The sequence below is a fragment of the Mirounga angustirostris genome, unplaced genomic scaffold, assembly GCF_029215605.1.
Source record: "Mirounga angustirostris isolate CCGP_5_RB_7025 unplaced genomic scaffold, mMirAng1.0.hap1 SCAF_16, whole genome shotgun sequence".
Taxonomy (NCBI): domain Eukaryota; kingdom Metazoa; phylum Chordata; class Mammalia; order Carnivora; family Phocidae; genus Mirounga; species Mirounga angustirostris.
This window is the reverse complement of record NW_026991724.1, coordinates 27250345-27275117: the sequence shown is the minus strand read 5'-3', so window position 1 is coordinate 27275117 and position 24773 is coordinate 27250345. Positions and strand designations below refer to the sequence as shown.

Here is a 24773-nt window from a genome sequence, read left to right as displayed (position 1 = left end):
CCATGCTATGGCCCCCGATGCAGGAGTGGGGCGGGGGCTGGCTGCTGGTCGTCCTGTGGTCCTGCCATAGCTGAATCCCTGCTGTTCATGCTGGCATCAGCAATCATGAGACTCACCCTATCAGTCTACTCTCTTCCATCAAGGAAGCCTGGCCAGACACTGGGTATTCCCAGATCCTGAACCAGATGAAGAGGCAGCAGGGCCACCCCCAGGGGATGGAAACCTCTCGTCAGGCCTAGTGTTCCCCAGGCACATCCCTGCTTCCTGCTCGTCCTGCAGTCTACCCCCAACTCAGATTTTGTGTCCTTTGATCTGAGTGGATCTGACCGCAGTTCAGACTGAGAACTGTAATCTCGGATGCTCTGGGGCAGGGTTCTTGTGGCGATTCAAGGGAATCATGCTCAGAAGTCCCGACACCTAAGAGGTGCTTGTCTTGTTTTGGGGTTCCCCTCGAAGCAGGCCCCTGAAACAAGGATACCCATGCAAAAGTTTGTCTGGCCGTGCCAGGGGCAATGGCAGCCAAGTGAGACAGGGAAGGGAGGACCCAGTTCTTCAGTGGGTTTCCACTGTGGGTGGAACTGTGTGTGTCCTATGGTCCCAGAGTTTCAGATAGAAGAGGACGTGGGCCTTAGATCACATTGTAAAATATATTTCTTACTGTAATTTGTGGCTACAAAAAAAGTATGACAACCACTGTCCTTGGTTCTCCCATAAGATCTCCCATTTCTCTGCATCCTCTTAAGAGCCGGCCTTTTACAGTAAACAAAACATCGGCCCTTTGTTTCACAAAATGATGGACCCATTTCACAGATGAGAAGGTTGAGACGCACTGAGCCTCTGCGGCCTGTCTGGAATCCCCCAACTGCAAGGAAGGGTACCAGGCTGCTCCCTGACAGGTTGCCCAACAGACTGTTCTCTCTCTCCCTCGGGTCCCCGAAGCTGAGCTCAACACCATTGCCCCCATCATCTCCAACTTCTTCCTGTGCTCCTATGCCCTCATCAACTTCAGCTGTTTCCACGCCTCCATCACCAACTCGCCTGGTAAGCAGCGCCCCCTCACCCCTCTGTGGGAGGAGGCATGTGGGGCGGGGGCCGGGGTGGGGGCGGGGAAGGCACGGATGTAGGTGGGCACACCAAGGTCACTTGTCAAATCAAAACCAATTCAAGGGACCATTCATGTCATAATAATAATAGCAGCTCTCATTTCTCAAGCACTTATGCTGTACACGGAACACGGATTCATACACTGTTTACAGGGTGCAGAGATTTCTCTAGTGCCTTCCTCCACCAAATTTACAGGAGTCAGGAATCTGACTCCCCAGAAAAGGAAGAGAATTGCCCAAAGTCCCAGGTTGTTGCAGGCTGCACTTTGCACAACTCCCGGGGTGCCGCTCACATACGTCATCCATTTGTATGTTTATTCTAAAAAATTTCTGGCAGGTGGCAGTGAAGTATCCCAAGAAAGCCTTTTTCTGATTATCCCCGAATTGCCAATGGGCTGGTCGCCAGGCCACCTTTTCCTTAGCCCGGGAACCGTGGCACCCCACAGTTGTGCCATGGGGTGGCTGTCCCTGGTGGCTCTGCAATGGCCCGGGGGTGTGGAGCCAGGGAGAATCACAGCCTTCCCCGGCCTGCCACCCCCTTGGCTCCGCGAGACACGGGAGCTGGTGCTGTTGCTGACGTATGGCCACATTTGGATGCCTCGTCCTTGGTGTAGCCTGTCAATGTGGCCAAATGCCAGCCAAGGCGGGCGTGTGGTCCTCCCCAGAGCCTCCAGCCCAGCCCCAGGAGAGCCGGAGTGCGGGGGGGGGGGTGCAGGTGGGCACAGGCTGGGACCCTGGCTCTGGGCATGGCCGGCATTGCCACCCCGGCCCTGCCCAGCAGCCCTGGCCCAGGAGGAAGCTCCAGAACATGCCCACCGACCTGCATCCTCTGCCCAGGGTGGAGACCCTCGTTCCAGTACTACAGCAAGTGGGCGGCGCTGTTTGGGGCGGTCATCTCTGTCGTCATCATGTTCCTTCTCACCTGGTGGGCGGCCCTCATTGCCATCGGAGTCGTCCTCTTCCTCCTGCTCTATGTGATCTACAAAAAGCCAGGTGTGCGGGCTCAGGTTGCCCAGGGGCTCAGGCTCCCCTTCCCCCACCCCCCGAGGGCACCAAGCCAGCCATCTTGCCCTTCAGCTCAGCTAGAGGGCCTGCATCAGGCTCTGTGCTCTCAAGGGCCCTGCTCTGACCTTCCAGCCCCGTCCCTCCCCGTGGGGTGAGTAGTCTATGGGGACGTGCCCACTCAGAGCCCACACCTCTACTTCTGGACCTCCCACCCCTGGCACCCAGGACCCTGGAATTGCCTGCCCAGGGCCATCCTCTTGAAGTGGCTGGGCTGCTGGGGTGCACATCTAGGCCTGAGGGGTGGTGAGGGGCTGGCTGACGGAAAGGCAGGTGGACACAGCATGCAAGCAAGGATCCTGGGGTGACAGTGATCTCGGGACAAGATGCAGAACTCCAGGAAAGCCTAGAATTCTAAATTTGAACCTGGTCTTCTAGGTCGTTGTCTGTTGGTCAAGAGAGGTGAATATTTTGTAGAGTTTAATACTTTGGTTTTGGGTTTTTTTTTTTTAAGATTTTATTTATTTGTCAGAGAGAGAGAGAGCACAAGCAGGGGGAGCACCAGGCAGAGGGAGACGCAGGCTCCCCGCTGAGCAAGGAGCCCAATGTGGGGCTCGATCCCAGGACCCTGGGATCATGACCTGAGCGATGGCAGACGCTTAACCACCTGAGCCACCCAGGTGTCCCTAGAATTTAATGCTTTGGAGTGTAAGTTTTAAATATGTAGCTGTACCGGGCGCCTGGGTGGCTCAGATGGTTAAGCGTCTGCCTTCGGCTCAGGTCATGATCTCAGGGTCCTGGGATCGAGTCCTGCATCGGGCTCCCTGCTCCTTGGGAGCCTGCTTCTCCCTCTGCCTCTCTCTCTCTCTGTCTCTCATGAATAAATAAATAAAATTAAAAAATATATATATTAAATATATAGCTGTATGATGCGTGCAAACATTAGGAAGAAATCTGCAGGCTGTCCACCCACCAGGCAGCCCAGCTCCCACGGTGCCTGATTCCTAAAGAAGGTCATCATTCCCTCCCTCGGCACGACTGGTTTCTCCCGGGGGTTTCTAATCTTGTGCTCACCCCCCACCCTCAGAGGTGAACTGGGGATCCTCGGTACAGGCCGGCTCCTACAACCTGGCCCTGAGCTACTCAGTGGGCCTCAACGAGGTAGAGGACCACATCAAGAATTACCGGTGAGCGCAGCCGTGTCCCTGCTCTGGGAGGCTTCAAACCACCTGTCACCTGCCCCCGCAGACCGGGGGTGGGCACCACCCAGGCTCAGAGAGGGAACAGACGTGGAGAAGCACCGCTCCGCGGTGAGGGCCTGGGTTGACGTGGCTCAGTGGGGACCAAGCCGGTCTAGTGACCTCTCTGTACCTGAGTTTTTACAGCAGAATATGTTCTTCGAGACGCAAAGGGCCATCCAAGGACGATCTGGTGTTGTAGTCCCTGTCACAGTCATCTGTGAGGCTGACCGTGACGAACCTCTCCTAAGCGAGGAGAGTCATGTGTGTGGGACTCCGTCCCACCAGACGGTAATGCTAACATCAGCCACATGTATTCGCGTTGCATTGCTGCTCAAAAGTGCCTTATGCCAACTTACCACAGCCCTCTGGGGCATATGAAATTACTAACCCCAGCCGCTGATGAGAACATGGACGCACAGAGACATTAAGTAACTGGCCCGAGGTCACACAGCTGGTGAGTGACTGATTTTGTCTGGCTCCAGCTGAGTCTGGCAGTGGCCCCTGACCACGGCCCTTGGTTGCCTCTTCATCCGGAGGCTGAGTTCCCCCCCCCACCCACATGGCACAGGGATCTTGAAAGTGATGTGCCTCCCCACCCCCAGCCTTTATTCTCCCCGGCACCTGCGTTTTGTACCCAGATCCCCGTGGGCTCTGTCCAGATGGCTCATGCCCTTTTCCCTTCCCCTCCTCAGCCCCCAGTGCCTAGTGCTTACAGGGCCCCCCAACTTCCGCCCGGCTCTGGTTGACTTTGTGGGCACCTTCACCCGGAACCTCAGCCTGATGGTCTGTGGCCACGTGCTCATCGTGAGTGGCCCCTATAGGTGGGGTGGGGCCATGCCCTTGGAGGAGCCCTTGGGCATGAAGTCCACCCTTGGACGGCGGCCAGAGAGTGTGGGGAGGAGTGGGGGGCGGAGGGGCTATGGAGCAAGCAGAGCCCACCAGACCCTGCTGTGGGCCTGGTTCTCTCCCCTCCCCTGTCCCCATCGCTGGCTTCTCCGCACTGCCCCGCCTCTTGCCTGCTCCCTCCATCTTCCTTCCCCCGCCCTCCACCCTCCCTCCTCCTCCTCTTGGCCTCCCCTAACTCCATAGGGGAAAAAGGGTGTGGCTGAGCCCCTGGGGCAGCCTCCAGGGAGGAGAGGGGCTGAATCTCATTAGGGCCAGAGGGTGAAGGCAGCTCCTGATGTCACCTGCCCCCACCACCCACAGGGACCTCGCAAACAGAGGATGCCTGAGCTCCGGCTCATCACCAATGGGCACACCAAGTGGTTGAACAAGAGGAAGATCAAGGCCTTCTACTCGGATGTCATTGCTGAGGACCTCCGCAGTGGTGTTCAGATTCTCATGCAGGTGCCACGGGTTCGGGGCTTCCCCACAGGACTTAATACTTGGTGTGACAACCTGGAAGGTGGGATGTCCCGAGGGGCTAGTTGAAGCTCCTTTTGCTGCAACGGGAGTGCCTGCCTCTCTTGTCTCTCCAGATATGCTGACTCAGGGCACTTTCTCACGGTGTCCAGGGGCCTATGGGAAACTGAGCTGGGAGCCCATGGGGCCTGTGTGATCTTGAGCAATTCTTGTTTTTCTTTTTTCTTTTTTTTTTTAAATATAATTACAGACAGCAAAGTGGAAAATATTAAGTGTATAGTCTGATACATATTTGCATATGCAGATACACCCAGGGGTGTGAAGCCACCACTCAGATCAAGTTCTAGAATGTTCCACTGGGCAATTCATTTTCCTGCTGGGTTTTCTCAGCTTGTAAAATGGGATGCATAGATACAATAACAGTTGTTAATCCTGAGCCAGCATATCAGAGTCCTTTCTAATAATTCTAAATACTTCTCATTTTAAAAAAAAGAACATACAGGGCCTTCTTTGGGGGGGATATGAAAATATTTTGAAAGTAGATAGAAGTGATGGTTGCATAACATTGTGACTATACTAAATTCTACTGAATTATATGCTTTAAAAATGGTTAATTTTGTGTATGGGAATTTCACTTCAAAAAAATTTTTAACATTTTTAAACACTAAAAAAAGTATAAACGATGTAGGGGTAAGATGGCCTGGGGATACTCTCAGTTTGGCATCCACATTCAAGTCCCTTGGGATGAGAAATAATTTGCTAGAGAAGCAGGAAGTGGGATAATCCAGAGCTAATGGGACAGTCCGGTCCTGGTAGCTTCTGGCTGTAGCTTCCCCTCTCTCCTGGGTGTGTGTAGGCGGGCAGGACCCTGACTGGCGGATTGTGATTCCTGAGCCCTCGCACGTGGCGGAGAGGGTAGCTGGGGCTGAGCGAGCCCCACCCCAGTCACAGAACAGAGCCTCTCACCTCAGTCCAACATCCTTTGCAGGCCACAGGTCTTGGGAGAATGAAGCCCAACATTCTGGTGGTTGGGTTCAAGAAGAACTGGCAGTCTGCTCACCCAGCCACAGTGGAAGGCTACGTTGGCATCCTGCAGTGAGTGAGGGCATGAGGGAGGCAGGGCCTGGGGTCTGTTGATTTGGGCCTTCGGAGTTTCCTCGGCCTTGGGAAGCAGGGGGGATGCAGTGGATATTATAAGAAGATGGTTCAAAGCTGAGGAAGAAACAGACCCACTGAGGGCTCGCCACTCTGACCTCTGGGCCATGGGCGCCAAGATGGGCCAGGAACATGCAGGGAACACAGAGAAGGAGACCCATAGGGAGCAGAGGGGACTGTGGCAAGCTGCCGTGAGCAGCTGTGCCCAGCTAGAAATGTGGACGCAGTGTTGCCAGAGCTTCTGGTTTCTCAGAGAAGCCGAAAAGGTGGGTTTTTAGGTGACAACCTTGTGCCCGCCTGTGGACTCTAGCAGATCTGCAGAGAGCCGGCTCTGGAGCTGTGAGGTGGTGCCACGGAGCGGGAAGCGAAACCAGGCCTCCCAGGAGGCGGCAGTGTGGGGAATGCGGCCACGAGGATAAACTCCCTGGGGACTTCAGGCCGAAGTCCAAACCCTTTCTCCTTCAGCTTCGCCCGTGCAACCTCCAGAAAATGCCTGCCTGAGTCGCTTTTCTGTGTTGACGTGGTACAGAGAAGCACTGTGTAGTAGCCTTTAAAGAACAAAGGCTGGGGGGCCTGGGAGGCTCTGTCAGTTGAGCATCCGACTCTTGATTTCGGCTCAGGTTGTGATCTCAGGGTTGTGGGATCAAGCCCCACATCAGGCTCCATGCTCAGTGTGGAGTCTGCTTGGGATTCTCTCTCTCCCTCTGCCCCTCCCACCCTGCTTGTGCATGCTCTCTCTCTCAATCTAAATAAATAAATAAAAATAGAAGTATTTTAAAAATTAATAAATAGAAAGAAAGGAGGAAGGAAGGAAGAGAAAGAAAAAAGAGAGAGAAAGAAAGAAAGAAAAAGAAAGAAGGAAAGAAAGAAAGAAAAAGGGAAGAAGGAAGGAAAAGAAAGAAAGAAAGAAAAAGAATGAAGAAGGAAGGAAGAGAAAGAAAGAAAGAAAAGAAAGAAAGAAAGAAAAAAGGAAGAAGGAAGGAAGGGAAAGAAAGAAAGAAAAAGAAAGAATGAAGAAGGAAGGAAGAGAAAGAAAGAAAGAAAGAAAGAAAGAAAGAAAGAAAGAAAGAAAGAAAGAAAGAAAGAAAAAGGGAAGAAGGAAGGAAGGAAGGAAAAGAAAGAAAGAAAATGAAGAAGGAAGGAAGAGAAAGAAAAGAAAGAAAGAAAGAAAGAAAGAAAGGAAAGGGGAAGAGGGAAGGAAGGAAGGAAAAGAAAGAAAGAAAGAAAGAAAGAAAGAAAGGAAAGAAAGAAAGAAAAGAAAGAAAGAAAGAAAGAAAAAGGGAAGAAGGAAGGAAGGAAGGAAAAGAAAGAAAGAAAGAAAGAAAGAAAGAAAGAAAGAAAGAAAGAAAGAAAGAAAAAGAATGAAGAAGGAAGGAAGAGAAAGAAAAAAAAGAAAGAAAGAAAGAAAGAAAAAGGGAAGAAGGAAGGAAGGAAGGAAAAGAAAGAAAGAAAATGAAGAAGGAAGGAAGAGAAAGAAAAGAAAGAAAGAAAGAAAAGAAAGAAAAGAAAGAAAGAAGGAAGGAAGGAAGGAAGGAAGGAAGGAAGGAAGGAAGGAAGGAAGGAAGGAAGGAAGGAAGCTGAGTGTTGGGGGCCTGGGACCTGCTTCCTGGTCTGCTGTGACCCAGCCACTTGACTCTGAGCCAGGCATCTCAGCTACCTCTGACCATGACAACAGGTAGTGGAATACCTGTTCTCCAGCTCCAGTGCTCCAAGACCTCAAAGTGCTGGGCCCTGAGAAGTGCCTGTCCCAGGGATGTGTAACTACAGGAGCCCACGGGGGCAATGCTGAGCCCATCAGATCAAGCCCCGCTGGTGGTCTCTGGGGCCCTCTGTCAGCTGGGCAGAGAATATACTTCCGGGTGGGAGTCTTCTTGACGTTCCCGCAGGCAAGCTGTTGCTGCCATCTTGGGCGAGGCCATTCCTGTGTGTGCCAACCCTCAGCGTTCCGTCTCAGCTCTTCGATTCTAAAGCCAGCCGGCCATTTCCTTAGCATGGATCATGGGCAAGTTACTCCCGGAAACTCAAGTTTTGCCTCTGTAAAATAGGGTTGAGAATTCCCATGCCCACCTCTGTTGGCAGGCTTGTGCAGATTATCCAAACGTATCAGGAGGACAGGGCCTGTCTTGAAGACTGGCCTGACTTGGTTTCCCCCCGAGTACAGGGTCTGCAGCATCCTTAGTGCCACGGACCATAGAGCTAGAGTCTCCCCACCTGCATGTTACACAGGTGGGGAGACTGAGGCCCTGAGAGAAAGAAGGGCACGGTGGGGAGGCAGGGCCCACTGTAGTCATCTGGTCTCCTGGGGGCCGGGGGCTGGGAAGGAGAGGAGCCTGACCCCACCTCTCCTCTTTCCAGTGATGCTTTTGACTTCAACTATGGTGTGTGTGTCATGAGGATGCGAGAGGGGCTCAACGTCTCAGAGGTGATGCAGGCACACAGTGAGTACACGCCCACCTGCTTGGAGCCCCTGTCAAAAATCAGAACAGGACCCCAGAAAGTTCTAGAACCCGATTTTTTTTAAGTGGTGGAGGGAAGAGACGGGGACGTTAGTAAGGAATAAAAGCTCTAAAAATTAGCTGTTGATGGCCTCTTAGAGCTCCTCAGGTTTCCAAATGAAGACACGGGCCAAGTTCAAGGTCACACTTCCAGCTGGGGGCAGAGCCAAGACTGGACCTCAGAGCTCCCCAACCACTATCAGGGTTTTTGTAACCAGATGGGATAAAGAGGATCTAATAGAGAGGAAGAAGGAAAAGAGGGGAGAAAGGAGAACGCCCACGTAAAGACACCAGAACATGGAAATACAGAGAAAGACCACAGAACCTGGACATTTTGGTCCCCAAGACCCTCTGTGGGGCACCGAGAGGGCTGTGTTTTACTTTTATCACACAGGAATCTGCAGACTCTGCATTAGTCACGTGGGGAGGACTGAACGAAATCCTAGATAGTATAGAAAACAAAAGGGGGCGGTACCGGGGGGGTGGGGACTGAGAGGTGTGGCGGCCACATCTGTGGCCGCTGGTGCTGACCTGTGTCACCCTGGGCAGGCAGCGGCCTGACGCACAGCAGCTGTTGCGGGAATATTGACGCAACCAGTATTCACAGACCAGCAACTGTGCTCCTGACGGACGCCGTGCTCGGTGCTGGGGGTACAGCAGGGAACGAAACCGAGTCAGCCCGGGGAAGCTGGGTTCCACAGGACAGGCGGAGGACCCATAAGTCTTGGCAGACAGTGACACGGACACAGGGCACGTGGTCAGAAAGGCCCCTCCGATGACGGGGACATTTGCTGAGAAGGGGGGTTGCTGCGAGGGCTCCTGGCTCAGGGGACACCTGGATGAGGCCTGATGCAGGGGCAGGAGGAAGCCGGGGCAGGGGCGGGGGAGGGGGGGGACTGGAGCGCCAAGGGCCGGGTCCAGGGGGAGGCAGGGGCCAGATGAGGGGAAGGTGAGGAGTCAGGACTTTCTTCCTAGTGTAAGGGGTAGCCTGGGAGAGGAGGAAGCCAGAAGTGCCCCAGGTTGGGGAGAGCCCGGGAACAAAGCTGCCCCCTCTCTTGCAGTTAACCCGGTGTTTGACCCAGCGGAGGACGGCAAAGACACCAGCACCAGCGGGGCCAGGCCGTCTGTCTCAGGCACACGTCAGTCCGCACCCCACTCAGAGGCTCAGGATGCTCTCAACGTTGTGGGGCAGCGAGTGGTGGGCCATGAGCAAACCTGGTCACGGGCAGGAGGTGCCCGAGACCCTTGGGGTTGGGTAACCCCAAGGTTACCAGGGCAGATGGGCTTGGGCAGTATTCGACATTGCAGTCCTCCTCGGGAACCCACCTGGCATTGTGGGTACCCGCCCAGCTGGCTCCAGGGCCCATGTGTGAGACCCCTCCCAGGGCCCCCTGGCCAGGCTCAGGGGTGACAGGCAGGGAGGAGAGGAGTAGGCTTCTCCTCCAGTCCCTTCCCACTGCTGCCCTGGGAGGCAGGGGAATAAGGGAGGGGCACGGCCGGGACTGCACGTCCGGGACCCCGGCTCCTGGTCTACCTGGCTGAGAATCGGGTTTCAGGGTCTCACTGTCCGAAGAGCCAGCGGTGGAGCTCTGGGCCAGTGCCCACCATGCACACCCTCAGCAGGGTGCTTCCTGCCCCACGTGTGCGTAGCGCAGGTGACAGCGAGCCCACCTCACGGGGCAGCTGGCTCCGTTTTCAGACAGAGTCAGGCATTTGAAGATGTGCTGCTCTGAGGTGACCAGCCCCTCTGCTCCCACAGTGGACCCTGAGGCCCTGGTGCGGGAGGAGCAGGCCAGCACCATCTTCCAGTCTGAGCAGGGCAAGAAGAGCATCGACATCTACTGGCTCTTTGATGACGGAGGTCAGTGCCCGCCCCGGTCACCAGCTCTCCCCGGGGCCGCCTTCCCTCTGCCCTTCCTGGCCGCTCTGGACAAGGCCCCTGCAGGGACCACAGAGCCCAGCGAAGGGGACTAGGGACCTCTGGGCTTGGGGAAGCCTGGCTGGGCCCCTCGTCTTGGCTGTGAAATGGGGGACTTTGTCGGAGGAGCTGAGGTCAGCGTGGGATGGAACGTTCAGACGAGATGGGCCTTTGGGGGTCACAGGCCCCTGCCATAAACGGGGGAAGCTGTAGGAATGTTCTTCACTTCCCAAAAAATACGCTCTCTCCCACTTTTCTTTTTTTTTTTTTTTTTAAGATTTTTATTTATTTATTTATTTGAGAGAGAACACATGAGAGGGAAGAGGATCAGAGGGAGAAGCAGACTCCCCACTGAGCAGGGAGCCCGATGCGGGACTCGATCCAGGGACTCCAGGATCATGACCTGAGCCGAAGGCAGTTGCTTAACCAACTGAGCCACCCAGGCGCCCCTCTCCCACTTTTCTTAAGACACATGCCTCTCGGCTCTATTGTTGCACCCCTGATGGAGCCCAGCCTAGACAGAAAAAGCTTCTGCTCCAGGAGCACGTATCCTCTGTAGACTGAACACTTACTACGCGCTTGACACTAAGTGCAATCCCTAGGCAGGAACTATTATGAGACCCCTTTACAAAGAAGGAAACTGAGGCACAGAGCCATGAAGTAACTGGTCAATTGGTCCAGGGTTGCACAGTGGTAAGTGACAGCTGGTCTTTGGCCTCATGTGGAGAGATGACAAGGAGGGATGAGGGTTCCCACCTACTGGTCAAATCTTTAATCTTCAAAAAAAAGTGCCAGCAATCCAGATTTTTTTTTTTTTAAGATTTTATTTATTTATTTGACAGAGAGAGACACAGCGAGAGAGGGAACACAAGCAGGGGGAGTGGGAGAGGGAGAAGCAGGCTCCCCACTGAGCAGGGAGCCCGATGCGGGGCTCGATCCCAGGACCCTGGGATCATGACCTGAGCCGAAGGCAGACCCTTAACAGACTGAGCCCCCCAGGTGCCCCAGCTAGCAATCCAGATGATTTAAAAACATCATGCAGGCCACATGAACCCTAGCCCAGAGAGTCCCGTGCGCCACCTTGGTTTAGTCTAGCACCCTCATTACATAGTTGGGTAAACTGAGGTCCAAAGAGAGGAAGAGGCGTGCCAGTGGCAGATGGGGCAGGAACCCAGAGGGTGCTCTATCCTGAGAGCAGCTCCCCCTTGATTTACGGGGACTCTCCTTGCCAGGCCTCACCCTCCTCATCCCCTATCTTCTCGGCCGCAAGAAGAGATGGAGCAAATGCAGGATCCGCGTGTTCGTGGGGGGCCAGATCAACAGGATGGACCAGGAGAGAAAGGCGTAAGTGGGGAGCGCTGGTGGGGGGTCGCGCAAGACCAGCGCCATCCCAGCTCTGCCCAGGGTGCCCCCTCTTGCTCTCCCCCACCTGCGCTCCCCCCCCCCCCCAGGTGGCCTCAGCTCTCTCCAGGTCACAGCAGTGGGGAGGGAGCTCTGGGCAGGAGCAGGTTTCTGTCCATTTTGGAAATTGTTTTGCTGTCCCATGCCCCCTTTAATAAGACGCAGACGCCCTAGTTCCAGCCATGGCGGGGAGGAGTGTTACGTTTTAAAGCCACAAATCTGCTCAAGGAGAAACCTGTGTGAAGTGAAGGACGGAGAAGGCCCTTCCTGCTGAGAAATGAGGTGGGGCTGAGGATCCTTCAGGGCAACCACCCCCAAGCTTAGGATGCTGTCCCTGGTGAGACAAGAGGTGACATTATTGGCCAGGAGTTGGGGCAGCAAATCCCACTGGATTTCTTGGTGAAAAGTGACTTTTTTTTTTCAAAGATTTTATTTATTTGACAGAGAGAGACACAGCAAGAGAGGGAACACAAGCAGGCAGAGTGGGAGAGGGAGAAGCAGGCCTCTCGCTGAGCAGGGAGCCCGATGCTGGGCTCGATCCCAGGACCCTGGGATCATGACCTGAGCTGAAGGCAGACGCTTAACGACTGAGCCACCCAGGCGCCCCGAGAAGTGACTTTTGATTCTCTTCCAACCGTGCGGCTCATTCCGCAGGAGAAGGGCTCTCTGCTCGGGAACCCATGCTAGTCTGTCTCCGCCAGAGAGGACAGGCCTGGCCTAGGAGCTTGGCGGGCAACAGCAGAATTTAGTTCAACCAGCCAGAATTTAGTCACGTTTGTTTATTTACTTGGGTTTTATTGATCGCCGCTTTCTGGCAAGAGATGCTGGTTTTCTGTTGAAAATCGCCATAGGAAATTTCAAGATGTGGCTAAGGAAGAATGTGAGTTGATTTAAGCTGAAAAGGAAGTAAATGGTCAAGGCAGGTAGACAGGTGTGCCTAGAGTTGGGCAATGGCCTTGTGAGGTGGAAGGTTGTGGGATGGAAGACCACTAGAGGGGGTGGCTGGGTAGAAACAGTGAGTGGCTTGCTCAAGGTCGTGCGATGCATTAGCCAAAGAGAAGAAACTCTGCCCGGCCTCTGGTGCTCTTGGCAACAGTCCCACCCTGATGCCCCAAGGTCAGGACCCTGGGGACTGTGTCCCCATGACCCCTTCTCAGTCACCCCCCGTGTGAGTTAAAGGCGACCAGCGATCCCATCTCCTGGTCCTCACCCCTGCTGAGAACCTCTGCCCCAGAAGGCCCTTCTCAGCAGTGCCGAGGAAATCAGCGTCTGGCCTCGCTGTGATCTCCAGAAGATAAAGAAGTCAGGGAGGCCGCTTTGCCGGCTCAGCTTTCTGTTGCAGCCCCGAATGCAAACCCCGGGCTCAGCAGGTTTAGTGGAGCTCAAGGCCATGGCACCATGGGCTCACGGGTTGTCCGGCACGTGAAGGTTGTGGAATGTCCTCTGCCTCCCAGCTGTCCTTCAGCCAGGCCAAGCCCTCTGGCCTCCTTGTGACCCTGAGGCCAGGCTGGTGCTGCCTCTGGCCGGGGCCCTGCCCAGGCCTGCCACCCCCATGCTGCATACCAGCACATCTGCTCACAGCTCTGCTTTCCTAATTTCCCTCCCAAGTTCGGGGACCAGCAGCGGCTTGATGGCTGGGCCGTGGCCTGGTCCTTAAGGTTTATCCCTGGCCCCTGCACCCCACCCAGCCAGCCACTCACTGCTCCCGCCCCACCTCCTGCACCCCCATGCCCTCACTCATTTGGACTTCCCACCCCCATGCACTCAAACCCTGCCAACTTGTTCTGGGGTATCCCCATGTACTTGGCTAGAGCCAAGGCAGGTGCATTATTTAGAAGTCTCCTTGGCTGATTCCACTGTGGACACCCCCACCTCACCCCCTTTGGCCTGTCATAATCTTGCACACCATGCGCTATCCAGCTAGATTGCCACCTCCTCTGTGAAGCCTTCCCTGACTGCCACCAACCACAGACGGCGTCTCCTCCCGTTACATGCAAAGTCAGTGCCACATGACTCGCTCCTATCGGTTCTATACTTCGTTCATGGGTGTCATCTCTGTTTCTGCAGCCCACCCTGCAATTTCCTGTGGTTTACCTTCCATCCCTTAGACCCTTGCTCCTCAAAGTGTTCTCTGTGGATCAGCGGCATCGCATCACCTGGGAGCTTGTCAGAATGCAGAATCCCAGGCCCCACCCCCGACCAGATGAATCAGACTCTGTATTGTACCAAGGTCCCTGGAAGATGTATAGACATTAAAATGTAAGGTGTGCTAGTCCAGAGATGGCCACCGGGTACTTGGGGAAATACTGCTCAATCACTTTTCCTTATCGCTTTTCATCCTCTGACCTACTTTATCAATATTCATCTCTTGTCCGCCCCTGCCCAGGTGAGAACGTAAACTCCCTGAGGCCAGGGTGTGATCTGTTGTATTCACTGCTGCGACTTCTGTAGACACTCAGTACAAATTCACTGAATGGAAGAATACGCATTTAAAAAATCTCCATCTTCCAGGATCATTTCCCTGTTGAGCAAGTTCCGACTGGGATTCCACGAAGTTCATGTCCTTCCTGACATCAACCAGAAGCCGCGGGCTGAGCAGTAAGTTCTCTGTGTTGACTTACTTCCCAGGCAGAAGGGCCCGCTGTGTGCCCCGCACAGCCCTGTGTCTGGTGCGCCTCGGGCAGGGGCGCCGTTAGCCACCTGGACAGGGCTCAGGGGAGGAAGGAGGAAGGTGAGGATTTTGCAGCCCTTTATCTTCCCTGTCAGGGTTTCTTTCTTTGCATATCAGAGCTCTGGTCTTTGCCAGAAACACACCTGGGCTGGAGGACAGGGAATGTTCACATTTGTGCAAGTGTTTTCAAGCTGGTGCAAGTCTCGGCTGTTCTGCCACTCGAGGGAAGGCAGGTGTTTCATCCTCAAGGGACCCCACCCCCACCCACCCCACGGACCTGGAGGGAGGGACGGGGGGACGGCGGTCTCTGGCTTCACACTTCTCACTGCTTGCTACTCATAAATTTCTAAAGTTTCTCCAGCACCCTGAAGGGTTGTCATAAAGCAGTGGTTCTCAAGCTTCGGCCTGTGTCAGAATCACACGGAGGGCTTATGAAAACACAGCTTGCTGAGCCCCGCTCCTCCCGCCCCACCCCGCCCCAAGATTCTGCATCAGTAGGTCTGGGGTAGTGCCTGAGAACCTGCATTCCTAACAAGCTCTCAGGGGCTGGTCCCGGCACTTCATTTGGAGAACCACTGTCTTAAGGACAGTCTGTATAAAGTGCTTAACACAGTATCCAGCCCCGAGTCAGTGTTCAGTAAATGCTGGATCGATGGCTTCTGCCTCCTCATGGCTTCCGAGCTCTAGAGCTTGACCTTTTCGTGAGGTCTCGGCTCCACTACAGACTTGCTTCCTTCTCTAAGCCTTGCCTAACTGAAGTTCTTGAAAAAGGAACTGCAACTGGCCCAGCTCAGCCCTGCCCGCAGGGCCCAGGTAGAGGTCACCGCAAAGCCTCTTTCTTGGCTACCTTTGCTCCAGTTGGCCATGACCAGGGCTTGCAGAGTCACATGCCCAGAAACACATGGCTGGAGGACAGGGGCCATGACAGAGGCACGTCCCTTCCACGGGGCTGAGGGATACTGGAGCAAACAGAACCGAAGGTGCAAAGGCCCTGAGGCAGAAGCATGGCAGCCACAGCCCCTGATGTTATTTCCATGAACACACCGGTGCTGGGAGTGGGGAAAACGTTGACGGGTCTGGGCCATAACTCTCCTCCTGCCCCCATGCACCAGCAGGCTCACGGACTTTAAGCAAATCCCCATGTGAACTTGGAGCTACGCTCAATGGCGGTCCGAAGGGATGATGACTCACCTGCTCAATGATTCAATTCCCTAGTCTGAAACTAAGACATTTATAATCGGGCTTGCTTTCTGTAAATCCATGTACATGAGGTTTCCCAGCCCTCCCTCTCCTCAGTAAAGTCAGGTCCGTCCTGACCTCTTACCTCTCCCTTATATTCCCCATTGCCTGGAGAGGGCAGGACCTGGTCCGCAGTGACAGACACATCGGCTCCTACCATGTGCCAGGGCAGAGAGGAGTAAATCAGAGCCCCAGGCCGCTGGGGATTACGCCGACCCCAGTGCAGGCGGGAGGAATCCAGAGCCACGGGAGGAGCGTGGCAGAGACGCGCCAGAAAGCACGAGAGAATGCAGCTGGGCTGTTTCTGTTGGTGGAGGAGCAACGACTTAAGACATCTGGGCATCCTTCCCCGTGGGAGGAGCTCGAGAGCAGGCCCACAGACCCCATGTGGCAGCCCTGATCTTTAAAACCCCAGCCTTGGGCGCCTGGGTGGCTCAGATGGTTAAGCGTCTGCCTTCGGCTCAGGTCATGATCCCAAGGTCCTGGGATCGAGCCCCGCATCGGACTCCCTTCTCCATGGGGAGTCTGCTTCTCCCTCTGCCCCTCCCCCTGCTCGTGCTTTCTTGCTCTCTAAAATAAAATCTTTTTTTTTTTTAAAGATTTTATTTATTTATTTGAGACAGAGAGCATGAGGGGGAGGAGGGTCAGAGGGAGAAGCAGACTCCCTGCCGAGCAGGGAGCCCGATGCGGGACTCGATCCCGGGACTCCAGGATCATGACCTGAGCCGAAGGCAGTCGCTTAACCAACTGAGCCACCCAGGCGCCCTCTCTAAAATAAAATCTTAAAAAAAAGTTTTGGGGCACCTGGGTGGCTCAGTCATTAAGGGTCTGCCTTCGGCTCAGGTCACGATCCCAGGGTCCTGGGATCGAGTCCCACATCGGGCTCCCAGCTCGGCGGGGAGCCTGCTTCTCCCTCTGACCCTCTCCCCTCTCATGCTGTTTCTCTCTCGCTCGCTTTCTAAAAAATAAATAAATAAAATCTTAAAAAAAACAAAAAACAAAAAAAAAACCCAGCCTTGGCCCTTCTCTGCCTTCACTTCCGGCGCGCTCTCTCCTCCCTCGCTCAGCCAGACTTCTCCAAAGAGATCGACACTCTTTGCAGCCACTTCCTCACGGAGATGCCCCTCGCCAGTGTCAGCACGGGCCTCCGCCTCACCCACGGAACCCCTTTCTGGGCTCATCTTCCTCTGCCTCTCCGCTGCATCCCACAGTTTCCCTCTTGAGACAGTTCTTCCTTTGGCTTCGGAGGCTTCAGCCTCCACAGGATTCCTCCTACCTCAGCGACCCTTCTTTTGGTTCTGGTTGCTGGTTAGTCCTCCTTTTTCTGAGCGACACTTGCCAGCATCTTTGGGATTCGGCCCTGGACCTTTTTCTCTTGACTCTGTCCCCAGTGTGAGCTCCTCCATCCATGTGGCTGCAGGGGGCTTCATCTGAGGGCTGACCAGTCTGAATTTCTATTTTTAATCCTGTAAGTCAAGTCATACAGAACAGCCTCCAGCAGCTCCCCAGCTCACTCAGGGCAAATAGCGAAGGCCTGCGTGGTCTAGGCTCTCGCACTCGTGTGTCCTCACCTCACCCCGCTTTCCTCTGCCCTCGCCTTGCTCTAGCCATACTGGCTCCTTTGCTGCTCCTCAAAGAGACCGAAGACGCTTCTGCCTCAGGGCCTTTGCACCTTCAGCTCTGTGTGCTCCAGCACCCCCTGGCCTGTGAAGAGCTGGCTTCAGAAGGACAGCCATCCTTCAGCTTCAGGGAGGCCTTCCCTGCCCCAAATATTTCCAGTCCTGGTACTCGGTCTGTGCTTTCTTCATAAAGCTCGTGATCTAGATTTGCCTGTTTATTGCCCAGCAGATGGTGAGCTCCGTAGATAGAGGACATTGTAGGGTTTTTTGTTCAGGTGTGTAGCGCAGAGCCTGGCGCAGGATCGTTAGTGCTCAGGAACCACCCAGGGAATGGTCGGGTGGGTGGAGGTGGGTCTCAGGCCAGGCGTTGTGGACAACTTACAGAAGTTCAGTGGAATGCCAGACCCAACGGGTCAGTGCTGATTTCTACATGGAAGCCGCTTTGATGTAAACCACAGCGGCGGAATGCGTTCAACCTGAAAAGCATGTCCCTGTGGCGCCCGTCTCCGCCTCCCCTGGTTCTCCTGGAGACTGGGCTGTCTCACCTGCTCTCTCTGCCCCAAGCACCAAGCGGTTTGAGGACATGATTGCGCCCTTCCGCCTGAATGACGGCTTCAAAGACGAGGCCACTGTCACAGAGATGAGGCGGGACTGCCCCTGGAAGATCTCAGATGAGGAGATTAACAAGAACAGAGTCAAGGTACCCAAGAGAGAAGGGCCTGGCTGGGGTGGGGTGCGGGTCAAGGCGCTCCTCTGGGTCAGGGCCACGTGCTCCATCTGTCCTGAGCTTCCTTAACCCCCTCCCCTTGACCATCCCCCTCCACCATGCCCCGGCCTCTGAGCTATCCTCAAGCCACAGATGCTGGGTAAATGAGCTGTGGAACTCAGAGCCGTTCTTGGCATGAGTCACACCCCGCTGTGGCAATGGACTGGTGGAGGCTCCCCCTCTTCCCCTCTATCCCTGGTGGAAGGGCTTCACGGCACAGTTGGCGAAGGTCAAGGTAGAACTTGCACTGTGGGCCAACAAAGCTGCTTGATGGTTCCCCTTAGCCTGCGGGCGCCCCCCTACATGTAGCCCAAAATCATGGCCACCCCTGCCCAGATAGCATCTTCTAGATTCTTCAAGGCCTAAAGGAGGGTAGTGGCCGCCATGGCCACTTTAAGATGGGGTGAGCAGTTCTGCTCCCTGTGCTCCAGGTCAGTGGTCCTCCCACCCCCACTTTGCCCTCAGAGGACATTGGACGATGGGTCCGTTTGCCACTGGCGAGTGGGATTGCTACTGTCACTTAGTGAGTAGAAGCCTGGGACGCTATTGAACATCCTACAACTCACAGGACAGTTCCCACGACGAAGAATTATTCTCCCCACAATGTCACCAGTGTAGGGTCTGGAGTCTGTGATCTCAGTGAACTCACTTCCCTGACGTTTTCCATTCTCTCAAATGAGGTGTCCTCCCACAATCAGACTCTGAGTGTCAATCATGTCTGAACAATCTGGAGACAGACCTTGGGGTGGGAGGGAGTCTCCCCCACAACCCAATCTTACATAAGCTTTAGGGAATTCTGATCTGTCAGCCCTGAGACCCTGCCCCAGAGGGCTCACAGCTCCTTGGAAAATGCTGGATAAAGTGTAGTGTCCAAAGAAGGGTCTGGCCTGGCCTGTCATGGAGGGGGAGGTGGTACGTTCCGCCTCTGCTCTGAGTCTTCCTTATCAAGTGCCTTCCAAGTGCCGAGCCCTCGACATCCGCGTGTTTTTGCGTGGGTTATCTCCCTCAGTGCTGCCCACATCCCCCCATACGATAATGGGATTATCGTACCCATTTTACAGTGAAGACAGTGAAGCTCGGGGAGGCCACGTGCTTTGGTCGGGTCCTCTCTGCTGTGAGTTCTCAGGGCTGAGATGTGGACCCAGCTCACCCCACACCACGGAATGTGCTCTCTCTCCCAGCTAGCCCCACCCTCCACCCCCAGTCATGGAAATAAGGTCTGGCAAAGAAAAGCCAAGGAGGGTTTCCCAAGGAGGTGGACTTGGCACTCTGTTACCCTGAGTGTCCCCTTCCGTCTCGGAGGAAGGAGTCTGTAATACTTGAGGGGGAAGAATTCGTGCATCTGGTCTGGGCTTGTCGGGGACCACTCTTGAGGATGTGGGCAGTGACCCCGCGGCTTCTCCTTGCTCCAGTCCCTCCGGCAGGTGAGGCTGAATGAGATTCTGCAGGATTCCTCCCGGGACGCCGCCCTGGTGGTCATGTAAGTAGCCGCCGCTGGGAGGGGAAGGCCGTCCCCGAGGCCCAGGATGTCCGCTCTGGGAAGGGGCTCAGGAGGTGCGCGCCGGCTGAGGGCCTGAGCCCTCCCCTGTGAGGCAGAAGGGCCCAAAGCTCCAGGGAACGCCGCCCAGGTGGCTTGTTGGCACGTGGCTGGGCCTGCCCCCGCTCGGCTCCCCTCACCTGAGCGCCAGTTGGCAGAGGTCCAGGACCTCACCCGTCTCCGGCCTCGCCGGCTCCTCTCCCCACCGTTTGCCCTTGGTCGCCACCTTTCCCTGCCAAACTCAGCTTGGCAAAGACGACCCCGCTCATTCCAGAAGAAAAGCGTTTCCTGGTTGTTTGGGAACCACGCAGGCCTCTTTGGCCAGGGGCCACCCCCGGCTGCGGTGGGTGCCAAGCCTGGGCAACAGCAGGAACAGAAGCTCGCTGCGCCGGGCTCCGTGCCTCCCGGGCCCTCGGCTGCGGCCGCCTGTGGCCCGCTCTGAGCCCCTTCTCATGGGCAGGGGCCGAAGCCGAGGAGGTGGAAGGTGAGGGCGCGGGTGGCGGTGGCAGAGAGGGTCCCGGAGGCCCGGAGGGAGAACACGGGCAGCCCGGCCCGCTGACTCCCCTCTCCCAGAGGAAGCCTAGCTCGGAGGGAACGGGCGTACTTGGCAAGGCCTGCAACTGGCCTGGCTTTCCTGAGGGCTAGCCACCTGGGAACTCCTGAGGGTGGCCCAGAAGCCGGCAGAACCTGTTTTCTCGTGCCCCGAAACCAGGATCAAGCACACCACTGAGGGACCCCAGTGCCAAATGAAAAAGTGGGGCCCCTTCTTCAAAAATTATCAAGAATGGCAAGAAGGCAGCAGCGGAGGATGGAACCCAGCATGGGACCCTTCTAAGTGTTGGGGGTGGGGAGCATGTGACTGCACAGCTTGCACGCCCAGGAAGCCGGCTCTGCTCCCCGGGGCTCTTAGGGAGAGCATTTTTTTGGTACAAAGAAGTGCTTTGTGTTTCCTTGATGCGGGAACTGTGGTAAGAGAAAGGGCTGCATTTCTCTGCAAGCCTCTGGCCAACACCCAGCAACCTAGGGCAAGGTTGGCCTGGGTTGTGGACCGGGTCAGAATGCAAGACAGTGGCTTCATCCCAGGACGACTCCCCAGACGTTTCCTTGGGTTGGTGCCCCGGATGTGCCAAGCCACCTCTTCATGAGGGCCAGCCCCGTTCAGAGAAGCAGGTTTGTGCTTTGTCTCCGCTCACTGTGCGGCCTTGGGCAAGTAATCCTACTTCTCTGCATCTCAGTCTCCCTGATAATAGAGAAGGGTTAAACCTAATTATTTCCAAGGTTGTCCTTCACCCCAACCAGGAGGTGGAAGGTGAGGAAGAAGTAATTTCTGAGGAAGAAAAAAATCCTCCCCTGCCTCAGGAGGAAAGATAAAATTACACTTTCCAGCATTTTGAAGAGCATACTCAGACCATTTTCTAGAGCAGGTTTGGGGCAGAATTTGGTTGTTTGCTGTCTACCCAACAGCAGTTTATCTGATTAATGGCCTATGTTTGAGTTCAGCTTCACCCTCGCAGCTGATAAACCAGCCTTATAAGATAATAAACCGGCCCAACAACCTTTGCCTAGATAAGCAACCTATTTCCGGTCTCCCTTTTGGGACTCGAGTCCTCTCTTTTCCTATAAAGACACCCTCCTCAAAAGCAAATAATAATTGAAATAATAATAATCAACATCGCATTTTATTGATTGAGCCACACTGGAGGCATGGGGTCTTAGTAATTTTCAAAACTCTGTGCAGTGGTTCTGTTTTACCCCCGTCTCCCCCACAATACACACACGTTGGAAAGAGGGAAACTGAGTCTCAGAGGAGTCAGGCAACTTGCCCGGGATCCCACAGCTGTGAAGTGAGGATTCGGTTTTGAAGCCTTGGATCCAGGTTAGAGCCAAGCCTGCCTTTCTTTGTGGCCAAGAGATGCAAATCTGAACAAAAAGTTCCTCTGTTCTGGAGCGGCTCTATTTCTGAAGATCCGTGGCTGCCAGTGCATATATCCTGGGAGCAGGAGTTGGGGGTCGTTGGCTGGTGCTGGGGCAGAGTGCAAAGGGAGCCTGTCCCTCGGACGGGTGGATGGGTGGACAGGTGGACAGGCTCTGCTGGGGAAGGGGACATGACGCTGAAGCTTGAAAGGCCAGGGCAGGAGTGACAGGTGTCCCCTCGAGAATGCAGCCACCAGCCCCCTCGCAGCCTTTGAAATTTCTGAACTCAGTGCCAGAGAATGACGTAGGAGTTCCCGGAGAGTTTTGTCGATGACATAACCAAAACTTCAGCCCCACTGTGAAATCAGGAAAGTTTCGTTTTGATCTTTCCATTTCCCTTTCTCCTTAAGAGTCACCAGACACAAACATGTTCTAACTAAGGCAACGCGAGCTTCATGAAATAGCCCTGTTCCTGCGGCCTTTCCCCGTCCCGGGGACCTTGGTTTTCTTTTCTTAAAAATATTTTTATTTATTTTAGAAAGAGAGAGAGCAGGGGGAGGAGCAGGAGAGGGAGAAGCAAACTCCATGCTGAGCGTGGAGCCCGACGTGGGGCTTGATCCCATGACCCTGAGATCATGACCTGAGCCAAAACCAAGAGTGAGATGCTCAACCGACTGCGCCACCCAGGTGCCCCACCCAGGCGCCCTTGCTTTCTAAAGGAGGGTGGAGGTGGTCCCAAGGGAGGCTTCGAGGATAGAATGTTAAGCAAGGGACAGGTGTCCAGGGCCCCCTGTCAGCCTTCTCAGTGAGGGTCGCTGTGAGCAGAAGCATCTGGGGTGGGAGAATCCCACAGCTGCTCACCAGCTTGTCGCTTGCTGCTGCTAAATCGCAGTAAGTGTGACAATAGCTTTTTGCACGAGGAGGTGCTTGCCAGGTGCCGGGCACTGCGGGCGCCCTTTGTAGGCTCTGACCTCTTTGGAGCTCGCTAACAGCCTCTGAGGGAGGTGTGTGTGTCCTCACCTCAGGGAAGAGAAAACAGCGGCTCAAGGCAGCGAGCCACCTGCCAAAGCCACGTGAGCCACATGGCCAAGGAGGGGCAACGCTGCTCCCAAGCTGCCCTGCGCCCAGAGCCCCGGCCCTGCAGCCAGAGTCGCTCAGCGCCTTCCTTTCTGCCCGGTGGCCTCGGCCGGGAAGAAGGCCAGCGCTGCAGGGCCTGCCCCGTCCCCCAGGGTTGTGTTCAAGTTCAGATGCAACAGTGGCCGGGGATGTCCTGTAGGAAAACAGACTGCAAAGGGCAGCCCCAACTTCACGTCCTGCCCGCCGGGCCTGGGACGTACCGCCTTCTCCTGGAGTCAAGAGCAGGTCAGCTGCGGTCATCCTGAAGCATTTTTGGAATCCCAAGATGGTGAGAAAGTCACCTCCTGAAACAGCCGTGATGATATGGCTCAATGATGGCCCCAGGGCACCTCATTATCTGCATGACTTTGCCGTGTGGACAAGGGGCCCTCAGGGCAAGGGTGGAGTACTGGTCCCAGGGCCTCGCATACATGGTAGAAGGCAGGACAGGGACACTTAGCTGAAACGTGTGAGCAGATCACATCGTCGTGATTCGAGCAGCCCGAGGGGGAGAGACCCCCCCCACTGTATCAGACTGCATGCTAGACGCAGGGAAAGGATAATGAGCGAGACAGACCTAGCCTGAACATAAAGTCGACTGGGGGAGACAGACAAAAAACAAACAAATGAAAAGAGGGTTTGGAGAGTGGGAAGCACTGTGAGGACAATGAAACAGGGTGCTATGATAAAGAGAGACAGCAAGCTTGTTCTGGAAGGGGGTGATCCTAGAAGGAGGTGCAGGTGAACCAAGGCCTGGGTGATCTGAAGGAGCCAACCAGGTGGAAGGTGGGAGGCACTACATTTTGGGTGGGGAGAGCTTCACATGGAAAGGCCCTGGGGCAGGAGCAGCTTGCCATTTTTTTTCAGGAATGGAAGAAAGCCATTATGGCTGTAGGGTTGTAAGCGAGGCCGAGGGTAGAAGGAGGTGAGGTTGTGGATGTTGGTGGAGACCAGATCATGTGAGTCTTACAGGCCGTGGCTCTGTTTACACCAGCTTTGTGGCTGAAGGTACACTTGGAGTCAAACTTTTAAGAAGAGCGGTAGGTCATTCTTAGGGTAGCTAGGAAGAAGGAGCGCTAAAGGAGCCAGTAAACAGAGTTTCTGATCAGAAAGCGAATCACAGGCTGGGCTGTGTGGGGAAGGGCTCCTGCTAAGTGTTTATCTGCTGCTTCTTCCTGCTTGCAGTACCTTGCCTATAGGGAGAAAGGGGAAGTGTCCGAGCTCGCTGTACATGGCCTGGTTGGAGACGCTGTCCCAGGACCTCCGACCTCCGGTCATCCTGATCCGAGGGAACCAGGAGAACGTGCTCACCTTTTACTGCCAGTAACTCCAGGCTGGGCCATGCCTGCCCACAGCTGAGGGCGCCCGGGACATCCGCCTGTCCGTGGGACAGACTCTCATGTCCTGTTGTACTTTAAGCATCTGATGATCCGACTGAAGAAGCTGGTAGATTTCCAAACTTTGGCTGGTCCCCACTCCCCTGGGACAGTCCTCTGGGCTTTGCTTTTATGGGCCAGAGAAGTAGCAGATGAAGTTGTGTGGAAACTTCTCTGGTGAATCCATTTTCCTTTTAAGTTTTCTTTTGATCTCGATTACAATGAATTAAGATTTCAGTCTTTGATTTTTTTTTTAAAGATGTTATTTATTTATTTGAGAGAGAAAGAGAGAGAGAGCACAGGAGCAGGGGGAAGGGCAGAGGGAGAGGGAGAAGCAGACTTCCCGCTGAGCGGGGAGCCTGATGATGATGATGATGATGATGGGCTCGATCCCAGGACCCCGGGATTATGACCTGAGCTGAAGGCAGATGCTTAACCCACTGAGCCGCCCAGGCAACCCCAGTCTTTGATTTATATGCAAATTTGAGTCAGAGTGCTGAGTGTGAATGTGGCAGTTTCTAGGCCACCAGTCAGGAGGATGGGCGTCCTCCTGCAGCCCTTAGAAGGGTCCTTTGAGCCTCCATGATGCAAATTTCTTTAACTGCTTCTCACTCTCTTCACTTTGAATAATGTGTCTTCAGCCTTAGGGTTGGTTCTTTGGTAGATAAGGGACTTTTAAACCAGTTTAGGCTGCAACCCACAGTAAGAAATATCTTTTATGTTGAGACTTGAAACAAACACACACTGAAACTATAAATGAAACAATACTTACTCTTACCATGGGTGATGCACTCCAATATATTCTATTGTATTTCTTTTTCTCTTTTTAATGTGGGTTGCAATCCACGAATGGGTGGT

The 24773-nt window shown here is 54.6% G+C and overlaps 1 protein-coding gene across 4 annotated transcripts in view; it reads left to right on the top strand.

Moving 5' to 3' along the window:
• Window positions 1-24146, top strand: part of SLC12A3 (solute carrier family 12 member 3) — a 37367-nt gene extending 13221 nt beyond the window's left edge. For 2 of the 4 annotated variants that reach the window (XM_054511181.2, XM_045890321.3), the window contains exons 13-26: window positions 940-1041; window positions 1941-2096; window positions 3193-3292; window positions 4039-4150; window positions 4553-4693; window positions 5697-5803; window positions 8219-8301; window positions 9420-9468; window positions 10116-10219; window positions 11509-11620; window positions 14189-14275; window positions 17771-17906; window positions 19385-19452; window positions 23725-24146. In XM_054511181.2, coding sequence (XP_054367156.1) covers window positions 940-1041; window positions 1941-2096; window positions 3193-3292; window positions 4039-4150; window positions 4553-4693; window positions 5697-5803; window positions 8219-8301; window positions 9420-9468; window positions 10116-10219; window positions 11509-11620; window positions 14189-14275; window positions 17771-17906; window positions 19385-19452; window positions 23725-23866 — 1499 coding nt within the window. In that variant the 3' untranslated portion in view covers window positions 23867-24146. Of the gene's footprint in view, window positions 1-939; window positions 1042-1940; window positions 2097-3192; window positions 3293-4038; window positions 4151-4552; window positions 4694-5696; window positions 5804-8218; window positions 8302-9419; window positions 9498-10115; window positions 10220-11508; window positions 11621-14188; window positions 14276-17770; window positions 17907-19384; window positions 19453-23724 lie in introns of all 4 variants that reach the window. The other 2 variants (XM_045890320.3, XM_045890319.3) reach the window with 1 other exon arrangement.
• The last annotated feature ends 627 nt before the right edge of the window (window positions 24147-24773 follow it).